This window comes from Crocodylus porosus, unplaced genomic scaffold, assembly GCF_001723895.1.
Source record: "Crocodylus porosus isolate Cpor-Errol unplaced genomic scaffold, CroPor_comp1, whole genome shotgun sequence".
NCBI lineage: Eukaryota > Metazoa > Chordata > Crocodylia > Crocodylidae > Crocodylus > Crocodylus porosus.
The window spans coordinates 123,275,414-123,301,619 of record NW_017728943.1 but is presented as its reverse complement, the minus strand read 5'-3'; the positions used below and the strand labels follow the sequence as shown (position 1 = coordinate 123,301,619).

The 26,206-nt window shown below is 46.8% G+C and overlaps 1 protein-coding gene across 1 annotated transcript in view; it reads left to right on the top strand.

The window, feature by feature from the left end:
* Nucleotides 1-226: 226 nt before the first annotated feature.
* GRM1 (glutamate metabotropic receptor 1) overlaps nt 227-26,206 on the top strand; it is a 136,604-nt gene continuing 110,624 nt past the window's right edge. The window contains exons 1-2 of the mRNA XM_019548632.1: nt 227-273; nt 2,161-2,396. Coding sequence (XP_019404177.1) covers nt 227-273; nt 2,161-2,396 — 283 coding nt within the window. The remainder of the gene's footprint in view (nt 274-2,160; nt 2,397-26,206) is intronic.

Below are 26,206 nucleotides of genomic sequence, written 5' to 3'. Positions count from 1 at the left end.
CCACCCCCACCCCCAATTAACATGAAGAGGGAAAAGAGCCCCTTGCCTTTGATGGAATATGAGGCAGCAGAAGGGGCAGGTGACTGCTGTGGCTTCTGATCCAACCAATGACTGGGGATGCAGCTGCTAGTGCAGCTGGTGCCTGCCTCACTCCCCCACCTCCCCTGCCCCCTTCCTCGTCTTCCTCCCCCACCATTGCTATCAGGCCAGGCTCAGGCTGTGCTTTATGCTCCAGGCTGGAGGGCAGAAGAGTCTGACAACACCAGAGCACAGGTAAGTGGTGAGGAGGGTAGGAAGAGCAGATGGTTGCAGCAAGGGAAGAATGGGGGAAAGAGGAGGAGAAGGGGGACCGGGGGGTCTGAGACTGTTGGGGGCAGAGGCTGCAAGGGGGGTCACAAGAGAAGGGAGGCAGGAGGCCTAAGGTGTTGAGAGGTAGATGCGGTGGAGGGGCACGTATAAGGGGGCAAGCAGCAGGGGGGGCAAGTGGTGGGGTGAACTGATAGCAGGGGACAAGCTGCTTGGCCCCCCACCTCGACCTGCCCCCCACTGCTTACCCCATTGCTCCCTCCATTGTGTGCTCCCCAACTTGCCCCTTTGCTACTGCTACAACAGTGGGGGTGGGGGGGGTGACAAATTTAAGATATCTCACCAATACTTAAATTCTATACATGGACAATTATAACAAATTTTCTACATATAGAATAATTATTGCGGGGTCCTCTTAAATTTAGGGTTGTCTTAAATTTGGGTAAATATGGTAAATAGTGTAGCTTTTGCGGGGTAGAGTGCAACTTGAATGATACAGATTATAAATGCTTCATTCTCCTAGTTATGCCTCCGTGGACTACACAGACCCTGGGTCAGGATACAAAGGAGTAATGGTACACTGTTGCACTGTACATCCCAAACAGATTAATGTTTGAGAAACGAACAGATTAATGGTACACTGTACATCCTGTTATGCCTCTGTGTGAAACCATGACCACGGAGAGGTGTTAACAGAAGCATCCTGGGTTTCCTCCCATCCTGAGAACTTCAGTCCACGCAGCTGAATGGAGATGAGAGTGTTGAAGTCTGCTGGTCATGTAGGACTTCAGTGAGAAGGGAATCCTGTCTTAAAGGTGTATCTCTGAGGCATGTCCTGGGCTGGCATAGTGAATGCATCATTGTTTGCTCAGGGCAATGCCTAAAGGCATAATGTAACCCTCAGGATGGAACGTGTGTACTGTTGCTCTTAGGGAAGTCAAAACAGAACCCGAGAATTCAGCAAGATCAATGAACGTAGAAGTTAGTGAACTAGCCTAAGCATCAGATGTAAAACCCAAGAGGCCTCCTTCAGAATCATTACACTGACCATTCATCAAATAATATTGCCAAAAAAAGATTTTTTTTCTAGGGTTTGGGAATTCTCCTTACTTTAGGAATGCCATTTTGTATTAGTGCTATAACATACATAAATTAATCCATATATAAATAAATATACAAATTTATAAGAAATAACAACATGGTTTTGTGGTTTCCCAGTTGGAGCAAGAACAATGCGTAGCTTAGTTTTCAGCAGATTCAATTTTCTTATGTATTCTTCCTCCTCAACCTCTTTCCCACCATGATATGTTTTTCAGTTCATGCTTGATTTGAATTATTCAGCTAGCTCTCCCCCGTGATGCATTTCTTGATTCTTATTTGATTTGAATTATTCTGCTTGCTTCAAGAGCCATGCATGCTGAGATCACAGCCCAATAGCAGTAAAGTCTCAGGGCTTTCTTTTAATCATTATTAATTCCTTGAATTTAGACATTTGCACAACACAATATGCAATACAGAATTCTTTCAGTCACAAAGACGTAGTCTCTCTAACTGAAAGTGTACCTGGAGTTTTTTCAAGTGAAGCAAAGAAATCAGGGGGAAGATAATCTTTTTCATTCCAAATAAGAAAATGGTTCCTTTGTCTGGCCCCACACCTGTAAGACTTTGTTAGACATAATACTTATTTTCACTCTCCCACTTCGTTTTCCCTCTATACCTGAATTTTAGAATTGGAGTGGTTTTTATTTTTCTCCATGACCATCTCTTTTCAAGCATCCTGGCTTAGTTTTGCCTACATGCTCTTTCATCCTCAGTTGCTGTCTCTGTATAACACTTTTTCTTTCCTCTTTTCAGTGATGGCTGGGCAGACAGAGATGAAGTTATCGAAGGGTATGAGCCTGAAGCAAACGGAGGTATCACTATCAAACTACAGTCTCCAGAAGTCTTGTCATTTGATGACTATTACCTGAAGTTACGTCTGGACACCAATACCCGAAATCCCTGGTTTCCTGAATTCTGGCAGCACAGATTCCAGTGTCGCATTCCCGGGCATCCTCTAGAGAACCCCAACTTTCAAAAGAACTGCACTGGTAAAGAATTAAATGCTTTTTTCCTATTTGAATATCTGTGGTTTGATAAACCTTTCTCTCCCTTGGTTCCTTGCAAGGAACTTAGTGCTAGTGAAAATTGCCAGATTCAATCCTCTGAGACTCAAATCCTCATTCAAAGATGAGTGTCTCTCGTGCTCTCTCCAAGCTGTCTCCTATTCTCCTGTCAATGTATCTCTGTCCTGTTGTAAAGAAGCCAGTTTCTAGTCTCTCTGCTGATCTGCCAACAAGGAATGCAGTTAATACTGTAAATGAATGAGTCTGTCATATGAAAATCTACTCACTACTTAATCATTTCACGTGGGCCACCCACTAATCTTTGTCTTTTAGAGTATAGGCATATGAACAATTTACTGTGGAATACAAAGGAGTGAGGCTTTAACATACATCAGCTGCCCCATGGTAACTATCAACGTGTACAGTCTTATCTATGGTAAGCAGAAGCTAAAGCACAGCAACTTAGACTTCAATGTAAGGGGGTAAATTGCCTTGATTTAGCTTCCACTGACATAGGGTCAATGACCATAAGCACTTGCTGTTCAGTAAAAGTCCACCTCTTTACATCCTACAGTAAATTGTTAATATGTCCATATCCTTAGATTTACAAGGGCCAGACCTGATCTGGATTTGAATTGCTGACCTAGACATAACAGCTCTGTAACTCGTTCCATGGCTGTCCCATTCCTGCACATTCTTGCCCCAGTGTAAAGATAAGTAAGAAACAAAACAGAGTTGGTCAAAGTGAGTGGAATCAGTGAAATGCCCAGCCTGGCTGATAAATTATCTTTAAGAAGGCAGGGTTGTGGGGTGGGGAGGGCACCTTATTTTTTGTCATAATAACATTTTGACCAAAAGAAAGGGGGTGAGGGGAACTGCATTTCTGTTTAAAGAAAAAAAAAACTGGTTTTGACCAACTGTCTTGATGTTATCAAGACAATGTAATGGTAACTGCTGGAAACCTAAGGAATGTTGAAGGGTCTTAAAGCTGAAATGTAACCCTCCCCCTTCCTTCCCCCCGCCATTTTTTACACTATGAGGTATTCATATTTTGTTTCTGTTCCATTACATGACCCTCAGACAGAAAGTAGGTACCCCAGAAGCAGACTTATCTGTCCCATAATTGACAAAGCCATGAGAATATATGCGTGGATACTCAGACATTCTTTGGCATGACAGGAGCTAGGCAAAATATCTGCAAATAGTAATCTTTGTATTAATCTTTTTTATTAAAAAAATGGAAGGCATGAAGAAATCAACAGATTGGTTTTCTGATCAGAAATATTCCATGAGAATTTCTGGGAATAATATAATTTGTGGCTTATTCCTAGAGTTTTTTTTCTAGTGTATGGTACAAAACTTTGCAGTGCTATGACTGGTCCAATGACAGGGATGCGTTTCATCCTCTGTAATATAAAAAATAAGTTTTTTAGAAGCTCATCAGTTGTTCTAAATGCAGGTAATTTTTAATCTCCATTGATTAAAAATGCTATTATTTTAATTAAATTTAAAAAATCATGATAAATACTATAGTTTAAAAATCCTAGAGTACTACTTTAGGTTTCTTTTACTTTTTGTAACAACTGTTGTTTTTGCATGATACTGCTAAATCATCCATTTTAGAACAAACCACATGTAGAGAAAACAACGTAAAATGAAGGCTTTTCCAAAGATATCATTTTACTCTATGATTTCTGTCAACTATGGAAATGAATTTCAAACTCTCAGCAATTTCTCATTTATTGACTCAGATTAATTTCTATGCATATAAGATGAAAGCGTTTTAATGGTATAAATACTGTTTTTACCTGAATCCAAGATTACTTTGAATTTAAGATGACACCCAAATCATTAATTCAGATACGGGAAATTTATAACTTGCTTTAATTTTACATGTCTAGAATCTAATTTTTGGATGGCTGTCTTAAACTCATCCTCCACATCACTGCACCAGGGAAAGTAGCAACAGAGAGGCAGGTGTGGGGCAGGGGCAGAGCGTGGGGCAGGGTGTCAAGTGTCCTACCCACTATCCCCTGCTGTCTCTGTTTGTCAGAAAATCAAAGAATCATAAAGATTTAGAGTTGGAAGGGACCTCAGGTCCCTAGTGCAGTACACCACCCTGCTCAAAACTGGACCATCCCCCACTATATTGTACCAGCCAAGGCTTTGTCTAGCCAGGTCTTAAAAAACTCCAGAACCAATCTGGGTAACCTGTTCCAGTGCTTTACTACCCTTCTAGAGAGAAAGTTCTTCCTGATACCTCACCTAAACTTCCTTTACTGCAACTTGAGACCATTGCTCCTTGTTCTGACATCTGCCACGACTGAGAACAGCTTAGCTCAGGGGTTGTCAACCAGGAGTACGCATACCCCTGGGGGTACTTGGAAAGGCCCAAGGGGGTACCTGGTAGTGGCACAGAGAAGTCAGGAGCAGGGCTGGCAGCACTTTGCACCACCGATGCTTTTGTTTTCGCCAGCACCACCGGCACTTCTACTTTTGCTGCTCCCGCACCTTCCCTTGTCGATCAGCCACGGGGGTATTCCCCTCTTCTCTACCAGTGGCCAGGGGTACACTGACGAAAATAGGTTGAAAACCCCTGGCCTAGCTCATGGGTGAGCAAAATGATGGATCTACCTGGCCAAGCAGTTTGCACCACAGATGAGCAGTGCTCATCTGTAAGCCAAAAGAGTTATTATGGGCCCTGGCCATCAGCTGCCTGTCTGAAAGCTGGCACCTCCATGTAGAAAGTGTGGGTCTGGTTGCTAAGCACCCAATCCCCACCCCAACCTGACCTGACCTGTCTCCAGCCCCAAGCCACGGGCACTAGAGACAAGAAGCTTCTGCCTGGCAGAGACTTCTGCCTGGCCACCCTGAGGCTGTTTCCAGCCTCTCCCCCCTGCAAGCCTGGAAATGCAGCTAAGGGCCCCATGGGACTGGGACAAAGGACTCTTGTTGAGAGAGAAGGGGCTAGGAGCATGGGGAGTTGTGTACGTGGGGCTGGGTCAGGTTGGCCCTGCATGTTGCTGCCATGTGTAGCTGAGGATTCAGATGAAAGCATGGGAGCCACACACTATGGGGTTGCGAGGGGCTGACTCCACACGCTGCCACCATGTGCTGCCAGGGACTCAGGTGGGAGCATGAGAGCCGCCTGCTACGGGGTGGGGTGGGGTGGGGCAGGACCTACTTGCTGCCACCACATGTGGCTCTGGGGACTTGCATACTCTGGGGGCTCTGAGGACTCACTGCCCCCATACACACACCCTGCACACACACCCACACCCCCCATACACCCCGCCTTCCACTATATCCCCCACAGCCCCCACACACACTTTCACACACCCCCACACCCTACCCTCACCATACCCACACACATACCCATACCTTTGCACACACCCTTCACCCCAACCACATACCCCAGACCCACACCCACACATTAACCCACACCTTCCCCAACACATACACCAGCCCCCCACACCGTCCACCCTCTCCCCCCCCCCCCCCACACACCCCACCCACCATACCCTCCACACATCCCATTCACACACTTCCCTAAACACACACCCCACACATCCCCCACATGCACTCCCACACAATATACAAGAGTTAGACTGTATTTTGAGCTATTATGAAATTGCCTCTATATACATTAGGCAAGCACACATAAATCAGGACAAATAATTTTTTGAAATAAAATTCAAATATGTTACAATATATGTTAGATTTTTTTACTATATGATTTGGGTTTTCTGGTTCCAAGATGACAACCTCCTGCCCTAAGGAGTACTTCTGGGGCAAGAGGAGAGACTTCAGGTGGCAAAGATCAGGGTTTAAGGGGTGGGACTTCGAGTCCCAAGATTGTGTCTGGGGGCAGGGCACCTGTTAAGGGGTGGGGCTACCCTTGTGACAGCTCACCAAGATTCATTAAGTGGCCCTCCAGCTGAAATAATTGTCCATCCCTGGTCTAGCTCTGTCCTCTTTGGAACCATGCTTCAGGTAGTTGACAGCTACTATTGAATCCCCTCTCAGTCTTTTCTTCTCCAGATTAAATAAGCCCAATTCACTCTGCTTTCCTTATGAGTAGGGACCTACTGAATTTGTGATGAAAGTGGGCTGCATGGCAGCTCCTTTAATCTTGCAGGTTGCCCCGTGTGCCCCCACTGCTGATTGGAGGAGGGTCCCTGCCAATTACTACTCACTCCTGATTGATGGGAAGGCAAAAGCCACAGTTTAAATATGGTGTCATTTTTGTCACTTGCCACTGTCCACTTGATCCTGATGGGCGGGGTGGTGAAAACCATGGTTTTAAATATGGCACCATTTTGCCTCCTGTCACTGATTGGCTGAGAGGCCTCAGCAGCTTTGCTGCTTCCTTCTGACTGGTTGGGAAGCAAAGAAGGTGTCAAATTTAAAACCAGTTTTTGCTTCCCTACAAATCGCTGAGTGTCAGAAAGCAAAAAGGGGCCATATTTAAGCCAGAGTATTTGCCTCCTTACCGATCAGGGGTGAACAGCAAGTGGCCAAGCCCCTCCACCAATCAGCAATGGGGGAAGTGCATGGGGGAACCTACAAGATTAAAGGAGCCACCACTCAGCCCACTTCCACCACAAATTCAGCAGTTCCCCACTTATAAGTCATGTGCCCCAGCCCCCTCACCATGTTCGTTGCCCTCTACTGGACTCTCTCCAATTTGTCCATATCCTTTCTGTGGTGGGGGGCCCAAACTGGACACAGTACTCCAGATGTAGTATTACCAGTGCTGAATGGAGGGGAATAATCATTCCCTCAATCTGCTGGTGACTCTCCTACTAATGTAGCTCAGTATGCTGTTACTCTTATTCAGAGCATGAGGACATTATTGGTTCATATTCAGCTCATTGTCTACTGTAACCTCCAGATCCTTTTCTGCAGAGCTGCTGCTTAGCCAGTTGGCCCCCAGCCTGTCCTGGTGCATGGGATTGTTCCATCCTAAGTGCAGGACTTTGCACTTGTCCTTATTGAATTTTGTAACATTACTTTTGGTCCAGTCCTCCAATTTGTTTAGGGGTCCCTGAATCCTACCTCTACTCTCTAATGTATCTACTACTCCCCCCAGCTTGGTGTCATCTGTAAACTTACTGAGGATGCACTCCATCCCATCTTTCAGATCATTGATGAAGATATTGAACAAAACTGACTCCAGGACTGACCCCTGCGGCACTCCACTTGATACTGGCTGCCAACTATACACTGAGCCATTGATTGACCCTTTGAACCTGATGATCCAGCCACTTTTCTATCCACCTGACCATCTATTCATCTCACCCATACTTCCTTAGCTTTTTTTTAATGTTGTGGGAGACCATATCAAAAGCTTTGCTGAAGTTAAGGTATTCCACATCCACTGCTCCCCTCTACACAGAGCCAGTGATCTTGTCATAGAAGACAATCAGGTTGGTCAGGTGTGACTTACTTTTGGTGAATCCATGCTGACTGTTCCTAAGAGGGTGGCCTCTTCTCCAAGTGCTTAGAAATGGAATATTTTAGGACCTACTCCATGATTTTTCTAGGAACTGAAGTGAGACTGACTGATCTGTACTTTCCCAGATCTTCCTTCTTCCCTTTCTTCAAGATAGGCACTATATTTGCCCTTTTTCAATCATCAGGGACCTCTCCCAATCACCATAAGTTTGCAAAGGTAAGGGCAAATGGTTCTGCATCATGTCTGGCCTTATAGACTTACACGCATCCAGCTTTTTTAAATATTCCCCAACCTGTTCTTTCACCACTCTCGGCTGCTCATCTCCTCCCCAGACTGTGCTGTCCTGGACTGCTCAGACTGCTTCCCTCCTCAGACTGCCCTCCCAGGGGATCCTGGGCTAGATCCAGAGTCGGAGATGCTGCAGCCACTGCATGGCTAGGCTGGGGCCAGAGGCAAAATATGTTCAAAGAATGCTTCCTTCCCTAGATGCCAGCTAAAGTACAGAGCTGAATGAAATTTCTGTATTTACCAAGTATGTGTAGTTTGGGCATGGTTCTAACAATTTCATAGGAGGTTTTATCCTTCATGAGTTGGTGGAAAGATCCAAACAAGATAGGCATAGAAGTCCTTGTCTCCCTACTCCTTTTTAGCAAAAACAGTAGTGATGGATGCTTCATTACAGTTGGGGGTTGGGGGTCCCAACCTTATGATTCTATGACCACTGAATTGGGCATCAGTGGGCATATCTCCATGAGACTCTACATCACTGTAGCAATAAGCTCATTGCTACAGTGATATAGCATTGGTGGGCACTAACTGTGATGCTACTGGTACTGCAAAGTAGCAACGAGCTCATTGCTACTGAGAAGTAAGGTCAGAAATGACCCTTGTGCTGCTGGGACTGTACAGTACTGATGGATACTGCTAATGGGGTGCCCAGTGAGCGCAAGACAAATGGCCTCCCCAGGAGGCTCTCTCAGACATGCTCTACAACCCAGAGTTCACAATGCTTATGACAGATAGTAGACAACCATGTTTCATATAACTAAGCAGGGAGAAGTGCTCCCCTGTATTATAGAGAAGCAGTTAAGTTATGGAACTGGTGCTCCCAACATGAGATTTTGTTCACAACAAAATCTCATTCCTGCCACATCTGCAAAATCAGAGCAGACACTTGCCTGAGTGGGCAAATCACAATTAATTGATTCAATCAGTCTTCCAGGAATGGGGTCACCCAACAGTAGAACAATTTGCAGCCAACAAGAAAAAAAAGTTATATTTTCTGTCCACAGGGGTTTCACTCCAGGTTCCCTGAAAGATGTACAATGCTATATGCTTATCACCTGATTTCATTGCTTCAGAGAAGGTGGGTCATGAGCTAGCTAACACATGCCTCAAACAGTTCTGATTCCCAGAACTCATACACTGATTGAGCCATCTTCCAGTTCTTCTTCCTGTATCATTTGACCTATTGTTTGAATGAGCTCATGATCCTCCTTCGCAGCTGACTACTTCTCATGACTGTTACAGATAGACATGGCTTGTGCAACAGATGTACAGAATGCATTTAAAGATAGTATGAATAACAGGAACTTGTACTTCCTGGGTAAAAAAAATCTCAATTCTTGATGATTTACTGTCTTTAAATACTTCAGGTCTCATTTATTTCTCTGATAGTATACCTTGTAGCCATTGCTTATCACCTGTCAGGGACCTTAGTCATCAGCTCAGCCTGGACTAATTGCCTAGGCAGACAAATCTACTTTGAGGCTCTGGATGACAAGCTCTGCCCCACCTAGTTAACCAACTGGCTTCCTGATTTGCTGGGAGACTGGGAACTTAGTCTCTCCATTTATTCCTGCCTGTGGCAACAGCCTCCAGGCCAGACAACAGTTTTGACTCAGTCTGTTATGGTAAGGCTTCTGGTTCTAGTACTCCCTAGCTTTCCTGGTTTCATAGTTGGTAGGGTTGGAAGGGACCTGAGCAGATCATCAAGTCCGACCCCCTGCCATGGCAGGAAAAAGTATTGGGGTCAGACAACCCCAGCGAGGTGTTCATTCAGCCTCCTCTTAGAGACTCCCAGGGTAGGAGCTAGCACCATTTCGCTTGGAAGTTGGTTCCAGATCCTAGCCGCCCTAATGGTGAAGTAGCACCTCCTGATGTCTAGCCTGAATCTACTCTCAGTCAACTTATGGCTGTTATTCCTTGTTATTCCCAGTAGTGCTCAGGGGAACAGGGACTCTCCCATTGCATGCTGGTCCCCCTTGGCCAGTTTATAGACGGCCACCAGATCCCCCCTCAGCCTTCTCTTGTGGAGGCTGAACAGGTTCAGGTCTCATAGCCTCTCCTCTTAGGGCCTGCCCTGCTGTCCCCTGATCATGCGAGTGGCCTTCCTCTGGACCCTCTCCATGTTGTCCACTTCCCTCCTGAAGTGTGGTGCCCAGAACTGGACACAGTACTCCAGCTGCAGCCTGACCAATGCCGCATAGAGGGGGAGGATCACCTCCTTGGACCTGCTGGAGATGCATCTGTGGACGCATGACAAGGTGCGGTTGGCCTTCCTGACCACGTCCCCACACTGTGATCCAGGTTCATTTTGGCATCAATAATGACTCCAAGATCCTTTTCTGCCTTTGTACTGATGAGAAGAGAGTTCCCCAGCCTCTAGGTATGCTTCTGGTTCTTCCTCCCCAGGTGTAGTACCTTGAACTTTCAGTGTTGAAATCCATCCTGTTCTCATCCACCCACCTCTGTAACCTGGCTAGGTCCAATTACGGCCTATCCTTCCCTTTTAGCATGCCCGCTTCCCCCCACATCTTAGTGTCATCTGCGAATTTGAACTAGGTGCTTTTTACTCCTTCATCCAAGTCACTGATGAAGATGTTGAACAGTGCGGGCCCGAGGACCATGCCCTAGGGGACCCCACTGCCCACATCCCTCTAGGTCAAAAATGACCCATCCACCACCACTCTCTGGGTGTGACCCTCCAGCCAGTTAGTGACCTGTTTGACTGTGTTAGTGTTGACGCCACAGCCCCCTAGTTTTTTAATGAGAACGGGATGAGAGACAGTGTCGAAGGCCTTCTGAAAGTCCAGGAAAACTATGTCTACTGCTACCCCTGCATCTAAGGATTGTGTGACCTGGTCACAGAAGGCCACCAGGTTGGTCTGATAGGACCTGCCTCTAATGAACCCATGTTGGTTGCCCCTAAGCATAACGTCCCCGCTGGCCTCTCATGGACATGTGCCAGGATAATTCTCACAAAAAGCTTACCCAGGATTGAGGTAAGACTAAGTGGCCTATAGTTTCCTGGTTCTTGACCTTGCTTGGCTGTGTTCTTGGACTTTTACCTGTGGGTTATCCCTTGGACTTGGTAACTCAGCATCTGATTCCTGGACCCTGAGTCTGGCCTGTGTTGTGTACTCTGCCTTCCCACAGTAGCCTAACCATTAGGCTAAACTGCCTACAACTTGGTCCCTTATACCACCTACTTATAGACCGGGTTTTCATTTTTTCCCATCCAAACATAGTCACATTCTTGATGGATTTGGTGAGGGTGTTTTCACCAATCAGGGAACGAATTCCTCTATGGGATATTAATATAGTTTTGCCACGTGTCATGGGTCCCCCATCCAGACCTATTGCATCATGTATTATCTTATACTCATCTAGAAAATCTTCCTTCTTTGTAGTTATTTCATCAACTGAAATAGTGAGACTCTCATAGCTGAACAATTTACACAATTTTCAGTTCATATAGGGTATCTTTCAGCCAAAATTTATGCCTGAAGTAGGATGCAGACTTCATTTAAAACAAGTAATTCAGTTCCCTGTATTTTTTCTCATGCCCCACTCTTATAATGAGAATGCTGAGAGGATGAATGAATGAGCATTTTATTTCCAGCCATAAAGTATAAATGTGGATTTCAAGATATATTAGATTATAAAGTGGATACGTTAAATTCACCAGAGCACATTAGAACCTGTTCCACAACTGTGACACACAGCTCCAGGGGCTCTTCTGAGAAACATCCCCACATTTGACATACGTGAAACTACCACTTGGGGCATCAGTATACATCTTTACTAAGCATTGTGTTTTAACAGAAGAATCTTGAATGAACATTCTTTTGTAAGAGTAGTCCTGCAATCTATTCTTTTCTCTCTGAAGATAAGATCCCAAGCACATACTACCTCTATCAGATCGTTGCATGTATTACTAAAGTAGAAATATATATGGGTGCACCTGAAGATGAAGAAATAGTTATTACCTAAAAGTAACTGAAATTCTTCAAGATATGTTGTCCCTGAGTACATTCCATGAGCCTGTGTGCCGTGCTGCACGGCCCAAATCAGCCCAGCCCTGACTCGGCGGAGTGGAGCAGTGCAGGGCACAGTCCTCCCTCCTAAGGTTCCCAATGGTGGTCAGTGGGCCAGATAGAATTAACTGGCAGACCAGATATGGCCTACGGGGTGTATTTTGCCCGCCCCTGAGTTAGAACATACTGTGAGAAGTTGCATGTTAAAAATGAATACCTTTTCTTGCCTGCACAGCTCTGATTTGCTGCTAGAGGGCTGGAGAGCAGGGGTGTTACTAGAAGACAGGACACCTGGGCTCTATCTCTGCACTGTGGTGAGGGGGAGGGGAGGCTTAGAAGCAGTGCATCATGGGATGCTGGAAGATGGTTTAGACCATATTATGGGCACTTAAAATGTGAGCATTGCACATTAAAGCTTGTTAACTCTTGCTAAGTCCCCTCTTAGAATCTCTAAGTTACACCACTTCTGGCAAGGGTTAACTCTGGGCCATGATACCTAGCATGGGTAACTTCAGTCTGCTCCAGAGAGATAAAACACGCAATTTGTAGTCCTCTAGCATCCCAGCATGCACCTCTCCCAGCCACCTCCCTCCCCACCCAGAGCAGGATAGAGCCCAGGTGATCTGGCTCCTAGCTATGCCCTTGCTTACCAGCCTTCTAGTGAGTGCTTCCCAACCTTTTTTGTGCCATGGATCTGTAGGAGTGGTAAAGCCAGCTGCCTCCCTCCTGGGGCTGCCCCTCCCCCCAGTTTTAACCCTGCATGTCACTGCTGGTGGCAGAAGCCACTCACATGGGTGTACAGATGGAGGGTTGAGTGGGGGGCTTGTGCCATGACCCAGCAACCAACCCACCACTGCCCTGCCCAGTACCAGACTGCGGCCCAGTGGTTGGGAACCTCTGTTCTAGTGGCTGCATTAGTGTGGTTTTGAAAGAGTAAAAGATGATTGGAGGACTTGGGATTCCCTTTTCTCACCAATCAAGCCCCAGAGACTCACCCTCAGTGTCCCCTGATTGGCCCCTTGGGTCACCAGGAGGGGGATAAAAGAGGCTGTGTGGCTGACTTAGCAGAGACCAGTGAAGGACCACAAGGAAGGAGTCTCAATGAGCTTGCAAAGAGCTGGGCCAGTGGGGCAGGAGCAGTTGCCCCAGAAGCACCTGGAGGAGTGGGACCTGCAGGCAGCAGTTGGACCCTCAGCAGCGTGGCGTGTGGCCAGCAGGAGAGGCTCCCCGCTGGGCTCCAGGACCCCCTGGGAGAGGCTGCAGCCAGCAGGAGCAGCTCCCCAGCTCCAGCAAGGATCTAAGCAGCAAACTGAGAGGTTCCCAGCTCTGCTTCCAGCTCCTCCAATCAGAGGCCAGGTATCTTGACATGAGGCCAGGGCTCCTGGAAGGTCAAGACCCCTAGCACCTTGCATAATACCTGGATTGGTGGCTGTGTGGTAGAGTTTCTGCCTCCCACATGTGAGTGTGAAGTTCAAGGCCCAGTTGACTTGACTTGGGGTGAGTGCCCTAACAGGGAGAAATTCTTCTTTCAGTGTAAAGCAGTCATTGTATTTCCCCCTTTCTTCCCCTCCAGGTACCTAGGCCCTATATTCCTTGTCATTTGACATTTTGTATTTTGTGCCTTTTATATTTCGCCAACCAGTATTGTTTGTTCTGATGTTTGCATTTTGGTTAACCCTGTCTTTTGTCAACTGGATGAATATGTCTATGATTGTGTCTAACCTTTGTTGAATCCTGCCGCCTTGGGGCATTGTAGTGTCCCCTATAACCCCTGGTTTATACTGGTTATGTTCCCAGTACTGTCCCCATTGGTGGTCTGGCTCTGCTGTATTGGGGGAGGAGAGTCTCTACACCTCCCACAGTGCTTGTGCACCTTCTTTGATCCCTTCAACTGGAGAGGGGATACCTCTTGGAGTACCACCCGGGTTACAATAGTATCTGATGAAGTAGGCTGTTGCCAGTGAAAGCTCAGCCTTTCTGGACTGACTCTAAGGTGCTATCCTGCGCTATGTTCTGCCTGCCTTAAAAAGACAGAGAGAATAATAATATGCTTACGTGTGATAAATCCTAGTCATTATTAGGAGAGGAAGTCATTCATGGCCAGACAATTGTTTCAGCTCTTGGTTTCTTAGAACGCTATTTTTGGATTTGAAAGAATACAACTCCACATTTCTGGTATATTACCTGTGCCAAAATAGCTTCTGTTTAAGCACATTGTTGAGCCCCCTGACAATCAAAGAGGTAATCCTGTAACAGATTTTTTACTTTAAGGTCCAGAAGGTATCTCAATGAATTAACAAGGTAGTCATCAAATAAGACAAAGTAGAAGCATATGCAGCTCCTTTCTTATTGTAAACAGAAGATAAAGCTTTTTATAAACATGTAGATATAATGTGGTAGCAGTAGAGCAATGTTTAGGGTTTGATATTGATATTTATATTTTCTATGGTGGGTGTTTAACCCTGAAATTGTTCATTTATGGGATTAAAATAAAATGCATTCTCAGTTTGTCATGCTACATTCAGTCTCCCCTATTACACATTTGAGCACTAGAGCAACAAAGAAGCAGGATGGATGAATCCTATCCAGCCATATTCTATGCCTATTGAATATGAAAAAGTGTATGCTTGACAATGTCTTAGTCAGAATTCAGTGAACTCCTAAAATGAAATGGTTGGGGAGAGAAGAGCTGAAAAGTAAAATGTATTGATTTTGTTTCTGTAAGTCAGCTTTCTGTGAAGAGAGGTCATCTTGGATACAGCTCTTTCCTCTAAATCAGTGAATAAACTGGGTGAAATAGTCCAGGTAACTGATCTGAAGAGAAGGCCAATACAAGTGCCTTTACTCAAACACTTAGTCATTTATTTGATTATGTCTTTCCCTCTTTCTCTTCTCTTATTCACTCAGAGCTGGCACATCCATTAGATTACAGTTGCTAGTTTATAAATTGTCATTAGCCCTTAAATGTGGGAGCAGAGGGGATATGTTAGATGCTGCCACTGAAGATGGTATCAGAACAGAGATCTCTTTATGCACAGAGGATCTGTCATGTGGGTAAAAGGAACTGGAATCCTTTTCCTAAACTGGGTCTTTGTGAGAGGAACAAGATGATCACAGCACTGGAAATAAATAAGTTTCTCATTTTTCTCTAGAACAAATGAACATATGGATGTTCAAAAAGCCAGGGTAGGAATCGATCAAAGTTACTTGGTTTTCTGTAAAACCAAGGAACTTCTGTAAAAAGCAGCTTAGTTTAGATCAGGAGTGGACAGTATATATCTTTACCCTTTGAGGGGGAGAGGAGAGAGTGCAGGCAGGGGGTGCTGCTGCACACCTTTCAGCCTGACCTGCAGGCTACTAGAGAACACCGAGTGCAGCCAAGCCCTGGTTGGCCACTAGGTGTGGGCAAGTCCCCCCCCAGCGCCCCCCCCCACATCATTGTGGACCCTCCTCTGCACCCCACACTGAGGCTTTGAGAAGAGCCTCAGAGCAAATGCCCTCTCTTGTGAATTACATATGTCTCCATGTCCTGGCCTGCCTGCACCCATACCTGGCTCCTCACTTCCTGCACCCAAGCACACAGACCCAGGAGCTGCAGCGTGTCCTGCTTGGTGCCTTGTGCAACTTGCCAGAGGCTGGAGGACATCACACATAGCCATCTGGACATAATCTGGCAGCTGGTCACCATGGGATGCAGCTTTCTGCCTCTGAATCAGCAGTTGGACATCTGGTGTGGGGCCAGCTACCACACCCTGTGCCTACCAAGCATTCTTATATGGGCCACCAACTTCCAAGTGGCTGACAAGGACAAGGCCACTCAGGATGTCACTGACACCAGAGTGCTCAGGCACCACCGCCAGACTGTTGAGCACCAATTCTGGGCCCATGCCAGCAGCAGCAAATGGTGGGACCAGATCATCCTGGATACTGTGGACAACAAGCTGTGGATCCAAACCTTTTACATGCACCTGACCACCTTCAGGGATATTGTTGCCCAGGTTCCCTCTCCCCACACCCCCATCATGTGCCAGGAGGTCAGTAAATAGTCATCCCTCACTATGGGGAATTAGGTGGCCATCGCCATCATGATGCTGACCACTCCCAGCAGTCTCTGCTACATCACCAACCAGCTTGGTATGGGCAAGTCCATGGCTTGAGAGGCCATCCAGGGGGTTTGCCTGCTCATCCAGAATGTCCTAGTCAACTGTTTCATCTGCCTCATCAACCCACAGGAGGTGGTCACTGGCTTCTGCCACATGGGCTTCCCCAACTGCAGGAGGCCTGTGGGTAGCACCCACCTCCCCATTCTCTGCCCATCCCAAGGTGCCTGGGTATTCATCAACATCAAGGGCTACCTCAAGGTGTGCTGGTGGGCTCTCCTCATGTGCCATAAGGTGGAGAAGGAGAACCTGCTACGCTTCATTGTCTCCCCATGTATCCTCCACAGCATCTGCAAGACCAGGGGGGAGGTCTTCTGTGAAGTCTGGGCAGAGGAGGCATGGTGTGCAGACCAGACATGATGTGCCATGCATACATGGCTCAAGGAAGCTGGAGACACTGAGTTCCCCACTGATGTGCGGGGCACCAGCCATGCATAGTGACAGGCAGTCCATTTCTGCAGAGCCCTGAGCACTCCCTAGATCAGTAGGGCCAGGATGCTGCTCCCCCTGCTTCCTCCAAGGGGCACAAACTGGGATGCAAGGGAACGTGATGTAAGGAAGAGACATGCCTCCATTTAGTGTTGCAGCTGCCAAACTTTTCTTGTTTTTATTAAAGAAAACCTGTTGAACAGTGCCCATGCCACAACTTAGTCCCTCTTCACTTTTATGCAAACTAGCAAACCTTCGTAGGGTGCAGGGGAAGGAGTGATGGCAGGGGCAGTAGAGATTTGTGAAAGGGGTAAAACAACCTTGATTAGAACAGGGAGGGAATCGAGGTTATAGGGAATGCTGCAGCTGCTGAACCCAACACAGAAACTTGGAGGGGAGGCATGGGGAAGGGGGGCCCCAGTCCTTTCCTTCATATGGTGGTGCCCCTGGGGCCATCCAGGCAGGCTGCTAGTGGGCAGAGTGCTGCCGCAGCTCGGAAGCAGCACTGGGCTCAATCAAACTGTTCCCTGAGCCCAGCCGCTGGAAGCTGCCAGTCACTGTTCCCCAGCCAGGCTCGGGGAGCTAGATCAGGCTGGGCATTGCCTCTGGGAAGTATTCAACAGCTGGAGGGGGGCTGTCTGCTTTGAAGGTATGCAGGGGAATCCTAGGTTTCCATTCAATGTGAGAGTCCAGCTCATGCTATCTGTGGCTCCGCTATGATGAGCCAACACCCATGGATGAGTTCGCAATTGCCACAACTATAGATGTGATGCTGAACCCATAGCCTTACCCAGAAAGAGGTTCCCCATACCCTGAATGCCTAAGAAAAGCCCTGCCTTGCACTGCCTGTGGTTTTCCAGCACCTTTCTTCTGCTTTGAATGTACTGGGATGAGGTGGGAGTTGCTTCATTTTGAGGGATTGGTGAGGGGAGCACTGCCTGGGTCCATGATTGAGGGAGGTGGGAGTTGCTTGAGGGGTTGGTACAATGACTACCTGTACCATGAGACTCAGAGTTGTCTGACACCCACAGACTTTCCCCAGGTATCAGATCAGATGTGAGGGGAAGGTGCCGGAGTGCCGCTTTCAAGCCTCTCCATATGCATGACTTGGGAGTCACCCTGGCGGTGGGACTGGATCAGCTGAGATAAGGGTTCCCTCACAGACTCCTTCCATCATATCAGTGCCTGTCTGGGACTGGGAGGGAGGGGTTTTTTCTTGTTCCTGAAGTACTGCAAATCCAGCTTCTTGGCCTGAGAAAGAGCTATGACCACTGGGATGGACTGTAGCAGCCACTGGTTCCCCGGGGGGGGCGGGGAAGGGGAAAGGCCAGTGGGTTGGGTATAGTGACTGCCTTCCAGAAATGGGTTTACACAGAGAGCTTTGGGCTGGCAGGACATCATCATGCTTCTACCTGCCTGCCCCATTAGCTATGGGCACAACCTGCCTGCTGGAGCTGCAGCCACCATGCTGGGAGTCAGGTAGTTGAGGGGCACTCTGCACGTCAGAGGAATGGAGCAGAACATCCACGGCAGCTGGGTTGGGAACAGTGTCATAGGGGCATGTTCAGTGGCATTGAGGACCAGGACAAAGGCCCCATCAGATGGAGAGCATGGACTCAGACTCCAGGTCCTGGGTTTCAACTTCCATAGCATCAGAGCTTGTCCCTTGCTCTTGTGTGCCGTTCTCCCTGGTCTCAACAATGCCAAAGAAGATGTCAAGGGAGCTCAGATCCAGTTTCAGGTACAATTTTGCTTCCAGATCCTGTGATGATCTGGGGACCAGCACCACTGGGCTGGAGTCCTTGGGGGCCATTTCCATCAGCAGAACTTATGCCCTGTGGCCCACAGTGTCCTGCTTCTGGGCACCCAGTTGTCCCATTGTCCTGGAGCCTTCCTGTGTATACTCCTCTGGTGGAGTCCTTGCCAGCAACTCCTTTCCTCCTTTGCTGTTGCCATATGTGTGCAGGGTGGCAATGGCTACCTCACACACAGGACAACTCCTCATAGAAGGGTATTTTCTTCTTCTTGGCCCCAGACTTTTTATTGGCATCATGCACACGCTTGCACTGGATTTTCATCCATTTCATTTTGTACTGCACCCAGTCCCTGTTGTGGCATTGTGCTTGCACCTGTTGGGCAATGCACTTGAACATGTCCCAGTTGTGGTGCCCTTTGTGGAGCTGGGTCTCCTTCTTACCCCAGATGGTGATGAGATCCTTCATCTCACTGTAGTCTTAGTTGTGTGTCTGGGGTTAAGTGGGGGAGGAGGATGGGATGAGTTTTTCCATGGTCTGCAGTGGTACCTGGGGTTATCAGCATCCAGCTGCAAGGGGGGTCAAGTTATACATGTAGATCAGGTTACATCGGGGTGGGCAAAATATGGCCTGTTGGCTGGATTCAGCCTGCCAGCTCATTGGATCTGGCCTGCAGGCAGGCACCTACCAATTCATTGTATTTGGTCCCACTGGCAGCTCCCAGCCCCAGCCAGCAGCCACAGCTTCTGGGCAGAGCTGCTGCTGCCACTTCCCAGGGAACTGCTGGACTCCCCAAGCCTCCAGTGACTCCTCCTTCTGGCCCTGCTGCAATTTTCCAGGCAGCAGGTAGAGAGGGGAAGCTGCAGCATTGAGTGGAGCAGGGTGGGCACTGTCTACAGCTCATTTTGGTTCTGCTTGTGCATGGCTGGGCAGGAGAGTATGCAAAGGCAGGAGAGGTGTGAAGGAACTTGGCTGCTGACAAAGCCCCACAGGGAAGGCATGGGGACAGATAGGTGGGGCGGGAATAGCAGCAGGAGCTAGCATGCATGTGATGCAGCCCTGCCGGGCAGGCATATGGCATGCAAGCAGCAGCAGCAGCAGCCAGAGTGGGCTCGGCTGCAACCCCGCTGGGCAGATGTGGGACAAAGACCAAGAGAGTTGCTGGTGACAGGGTTGGCTCCCTTCCCACCTTCCCCTGGGGCTTCTCTTGCTGCCCAGAGGTGGCAGCTGCTTTCCCTCCCTTGCAGCACACTGCAAGCCCCCAATTGGTTAAGGTGTTGGTTAAGGTGTTAGACTTAAGATCCAATGGATGTATATCCATGTGGGTTAGACCTCCCCCGCCACACACACTCCTGGTAGCTGAAGTTTTTGTGACTGCAGAGCCATGGACCATTATCTTTGAAAACTCAGACAATCAGGAGAGGTCTCAGATGACTGGAAAAGGGCAAACATAGTGTCCATATTTAAGAAAGGGAAGAAAGAAGATCCAGGGAACTACAGACCAGTCAGCCTCACTTCAGTCCCCAGAAAAATGGAGCAGATCCTCAAGGAATCCATTTCTCAGTGCTTGGAGGAAAAAAAGGTGATTAGGAACCATCAGCATGGATTCACCAGGGTCAAGTCATGCCTGACCAACCTGATTGCCTTCTATGATGAGGTGACTGGCTCTGTAGAGACCAGTGGATGACCAGTGGCTCTGCGGGGAGACCCATGGATGTGGTGTACCTGGATTTTACAAGGCTTTTAATACAGTCTCCACAGCATTCTCACAGGCAAGCTAAGGAAGTATGGGCAGGATGAATGGACTGTCAGATGGATAGAAAACTGACTGGACCATCAGGCTTAGAGAGTAGTAAACAATGGCTCAATGTCTAGTTGACAGCCAGTATCAAGTGGAGTGCCCCAGGGTTGGTTCTGGGGCTGGTTTTGTTCAATGTCTTCATCAATGACCTGGAAAATGGCATACAGTGCACCCTCAGCAAGTCTGCAGATGACACCATGCTGGAGGATAGAGCTAGGATTCAGAGTGACCTAGACAAATTGGAGGATTGGGTCAAAAGAAATCTCATGAGGTTCAACAAGGACAAGTGCAAAGTTCTGCACTTAGGATGGAACAATCCCATGCACCAGTACAGGCTGAGAGCTGACTGGCTGGGCAGCAGCTCTGCAGAAAAGGACCTGGCAGTTACAGTGGACAATAAGCTGAATATGAGCCAGCAGTGCACCCTTATTGCCAAAAAGGCTAACAGCACACTGGGTTGCATTGATAGGTGTGTTGCCAGTAGGTCAAGGGAAGTGATTATTCCCCACTGGTTTGGCCACGTCCGGAGTATTGTGTTCAGTTTTGGGCCCCCCACTACAGAAAGGATGTGGACAAATCGGAGAGAGTCCAGTGGAGGGCAACAAAAATGGTGAGGGGGGATGGGAGACATTACTTATGAGGAAAGGCTGAGGGAACTGGGCTTATTTAGCCTAGACAAGAGAAGACTGAAGGGATGGGGGTGTTAATAGCAGCCTTAAACTACCTGAAGGCAAAGAGGATGGAGCTAAAATGTTCTCAGTGGTGGCAGGTGACAGAACAAGGGAGCAATGGTCTCAAGTTGCAGTAAGGGAAGTTTAGGTTAGATATTAGGAAGAAGTTGCTCTCTAGGAGTGTAGTAAAACACTGGTACAGATTGCCCAGAGAGGTGGTGGAAGCTCCGTCCTTGGAGGTTTTCAAAATCTGGCTAGAGAAAGCTTTTCCTGGGATGATCTAGCTGGGGATGGTCCTGCTTTGAGCAGGGGGTTAGATTAGATGACCTCCTGTGGTCCCTTCCAATCCTAACTTTCTATGAGTCTATGTTCCCCCTCCCCGCTCCCCGGCCTGCATGGGGGCCAGGCTCAGCCATGCCACACAGTGGGCAAGGGAAAACCATATGGGGGGAGGAAGCCCAACTCATCTACACACCAACCACTTCCCACCATACACACACATCCAACACTGTCCTAAACACCCCAACCATATACCCAACCATACCCACACCCCACACACATATCCACCCACACCCCAGCCCCACCAAACCCACATACACACATCCACACCTCCACACACATGCACCCACACCACCTCATGCATCCCACCCCCACCACACCCACACACACATCCAAGAATCCCACACCCTAACCACACATCCCAGATGCCCCCACACATCCAGATACACACCACACACACTCCTCCACATACACCCCACCCCGATCATACCCACACATGCACCCAACAATCCCACACACCTCACCCACACCCACACACACACCTCACCCACACCATATCCACACCCCCCTGCAACCACATACTCTGCCAGCCACACACCCCCCAGCCCTCCACACATTATAAATAAGCACCCTCCCCCCAAAGGAGTACTTCCTGGACAAGGGGAGAGATGGCCAGTGGTGAGGGTCAAGGGTTAGGGGTGGGACTTCCAGTCACAAGATGGGAACCAGAAGGGTGGGGAATCTGTCAAGGGGCAGAACTATCTTTGCGGCCCTCAATGACTCAACAAAACTTGTTAAGCAGCTTTCCAGCAAAAATAATTGCCCACCCCGGTTTACATCTTTAGATCATTTTGACTGGTCTAAGTGTAATATCTGTTAGGTGCCCATAAAGTCAGGCTGTGAACATTAAAGTGTGATGGGTCTAATCCACTGCTTGGAGTAGACTATAAAGCCTGTGGATTGTACCAAGGAGTTTAACCTGACACAAAGCCCATGCTCCAAGGGGATAATGCTGGCTGTACTAGCTCCATCCTACCCATTGTCCAAGATCCTTGCTTCAGGCTAGCCCAGGGAGAGTGGGGAACTAAGGCAAACGGAACCACGCTGTGCCAAGCTGCATTATGACTCATAAAGAGCCATTGCAGCACAATAGAGAAATGACCTCTTGAGGCCCCTTCTAGCTCTAGATGGCTTTGGCTTCTGTGACATATATGAGATAGAGCAAGCTCAGAGTCTGGGAAATGTGAAGTCCACTTTGCCCTAAACTGTCTAGAGCAAGCTACATTCAACAGGAAAGGGGAGAGTAAGGGCCATCCTGTATATATTTTCAAAATATCAGAGCTGTGTATCTGTTGCTGCTTAGAACATCCTCTGCTTTCTCCATATGCTGATTTTGATGTGCTTTTCTACTGTTACAGACAATTCTGGTCTGGAAACCAATCTGGAAGCCTCATGAATACAATTTTTTCTCATGAGACCTCAAGTACTTTTGTTTTACTGGATATAATTTAAAAATACTCTTTCTTATGGTGTTTTTTATATTGCTTCCTAGAACTGGGAAATAAAGAGTTACACAAAAATTAAAATAAAGATTTTTAATCCCTTTCAAATTTCATATAGAGCTTTTTTGTTCTGTTGAATCTGATGTGTGTGTAAAGGTTTGAGCCATTTTTTTTTGCCTTCTGATTTGCAGAGCACTGCAAGCTTAACTAATCAATATAACATTGTCCTCAGGCAGATGCTGTGTAGAAGTTTCTAATCATAGCTTTACTCTAGACAAAACCCCTTCCTTTTTCCTCTCTGTATGATACTGTACATGTTTGTAAATTGCCTGCCAGCTAGCTTGAACTCTGTGCACAAGTCCTGTCAGTATGCTCATGGGAAGGAAAAGCAGGTCATCGAATGAATGCACTGTACATTGTGAGAATTAAAACAGAATATCTCATATACTAAATGTTTGAAAGCCCCATTTAAAGTTACTCCAAGTTCTGGGAACTCCTCCCTTTTCCTCCCCCTCCCTCCCCCCCAAAGGAACAAACAAACAAAAAAATCTTTTGTAGCTGTGCAAGCTCTGCTATGGAGGTTCTCAGACTTCAAGGTAGCCTCAGGTTGTTCCCAAGAACATCTTAAAATAGCAATTATATTTTCAACAATGCCTATGGTTGCTTACCTTGAGAAGTAAAGTTGATATAATGCATGCTAGAAAAATTTGGAGTCTGATGGGAGGAAGATAATACACATCCATCAGAGTGTAAAGTAGGAACACATTGTGCATGTTCCACATTGTATGTAAAAAAGCCACTACCCAGCATCTTCTATACCAAATAGTTTAAGTTCCCTTCCTATTTTTCTTATGTTTAATGCATTTGTTATTTTAAAGGCAAATTACTGCCATCTGCATGTGTAAGCTCTTTGGTACAAGAACAGACTTTGTCATGTATTTCTGCACAGTACCCAGCAGAATGAGGCTATGATTCTACAGTTGTGACCTTGGGTGCTACCATGGTACAAATAATATTTTATAGCAACTGAAAGTGAATCAGCTGCAATTCTAAAACTGTATAACAGAGCAGCTGAGAGCCACATGCCCCACAGCAAAGAATCCTCTGCAGCAACACCTCTACTATGAAAGGGCCAACAGCTGTGCTAAGTGGTGCCTGCACTGGGTCGGTTCTTCTCATCTGGTTTAACAGTACTTGTACTTTGCCGCAGTAGCAGGTAAAGGCAATTCCCACATATACACGGATACTTTCAGGCACTAGCTCTGTGTCTCTGTAAGCCCACCATGTCTTTTTAATCCTGAAGTAGCTCTTGCTGTATTTCCACAATGATAAATAGTTTTTAGATCAGGCTTCTGCAGCATAGACTTCCACGTGACTATCCTCCAAATCGAAGATAATACAGCTGCCCTTATCACCAAGCCAGCAAAGAATGCCTCTCATACCTAATGCACGGCCACACCAGAGACTTGCCCCTCAATCTATGGTGACTGATCTGAACAAAGGGTAAAGCCATCCTTGCCCGGATGCAAGTCTGTGGTTCCAGAGAGTCTAGGGTTTCAATGTTTCATGTGCTAAGAAATCGCCTACAGTGAAATAAGATTAAACACATGTTATTTTCTTCTTTGTGGTAGGAGTGAGGCACGCAAGTGTTCGTGCTACTTAGACTTTGGGTAGTTAATGATATCTGAGGGACTCCCATGTGCTTAATAACACTTCATTGTTATGAGGGTGGCAGTAGGGAGGAGGAGATTTGGGCTTTTAAATGATCGTGAAAAGGGAAAGAATAATAGCAATGGCAGCTAGTGGGAGACAAACTGTAGTGCAAATCAGTGTGTATCTTTTTTTGTTCTTATGAATTAACAACTTAATTTAAGCCAAGATTAGTTTATATTATACTTAATTGCACTTCATTTCTGACTGTTCTCCAGGCTTCTATAGAGTCATAGAAATTTAAAGTGTTAAAAAAACAATTAAGCATCTTGTGTCTCCCCTACCGGAAGCAGATTGTTCCCTGGTCTATGAAAAGTTTTGTCCAATTTTTAAGCAAATCTTTCTCAAGTCCTCAGGATCTCTGACCACACTGTTTTTTGATCTAGACCAAAATTTGAGTCTAGCCTTAACCTATTTAATTAATTCCATTTCTAATATATATGCCAAATTGGAATACAGTTTTCCATACAGGACAGGCAAATAAAATAATTTATTTTGCTGTTCACTTTCTGTTTTATGCCTCACTGCTCTGATGACTTGCATTGAGTATCAGGGAGTTTTAACTTTGCGTTAACCATTTGGCATATGATAGGACTAGCCTTTTACTGATTTGGTCCTCTACCCAGCAATCCTATAATGCATGATTAGTATGAAAGCTTAGCTATTTTCAAAGCTGAATACAAAATTTTATGATGCCAATGCTTACAGTTAAACTCCTAAATCCATGGTGTAGGACAGTAGTTTTGAATCTTTTTTCATTTACAGACTCCTCAAAAACTTCAAATGGAGGTACAGACCCCTTTAACTCGTAAGGGTGGGTACTCACATAGTTTTGTTTGATCACAGTCATATTTTCTGGACCCCTTAGATAGTCTGTGGATCACTAGGGGTCCATAGACCACAGGTGAAAAACCACTGGTCTAGAATCTAAATAGAAGTGGTCTGATTTTCAGAGATGCTGCTCTTTCAAAATTCCCTGTGAAATCAATGGGGGCTATAGAAATTCATGCATTAATCAAATCAATTATTTATCTAGATATGGATTAAAGTTCCTAATTTAGGCATCCAAATTTGCAAATGTTGGTCTAGGATATACAAACTATAGTATCTTCCATTTTAAATGAAGTTCCAGACTTTATGTGAACAGCATGACATTTAAACTTTAATCAGTCCTACTTCTATCTGCTTCCGGTTAATTTATTTTGTGGTCACTGTACATTGTAGTGGGACTTCTAGATATTAGGTCTGTGCAAAGCAGCTAGTATTCACTTTGGATTTGGCCAATTTGGGGGACAGCAATTCGATTTGGTGATTCGAATCACTGTCCCGAATCAATTTGGCCGAATCTGACTCGGAGATTCAGCTGCTGCTGAATCAGCCGAATCTCTGAATCACCCAGGCTCATCTGTGCCCACTCTCCCAGCCCCAGCAATGGCTGCCCCGCCTGCCCCAGCTCCTGGCACGGACTCACCAGGTGCTGCCTGGTGGGGGGCAATCCTAGCTGCCCTGCACTATACCATGCTCCATGGGGGGCTCTGCCATGAGCTCTGCAACCCCTGCCTGCTCCTTAGCCCTGCCCATGGCTGCCCTGCCCACCCCAGCTCTGGCCCTTTAAGGGAAGAAAAAACAAAAAAAGCCCCACACTCACCAGTTCCTGCCAGGTAGGGGGCGATCCCCACTGCCCCCCACTACCTGTGGGTGCTCTGAAGGAG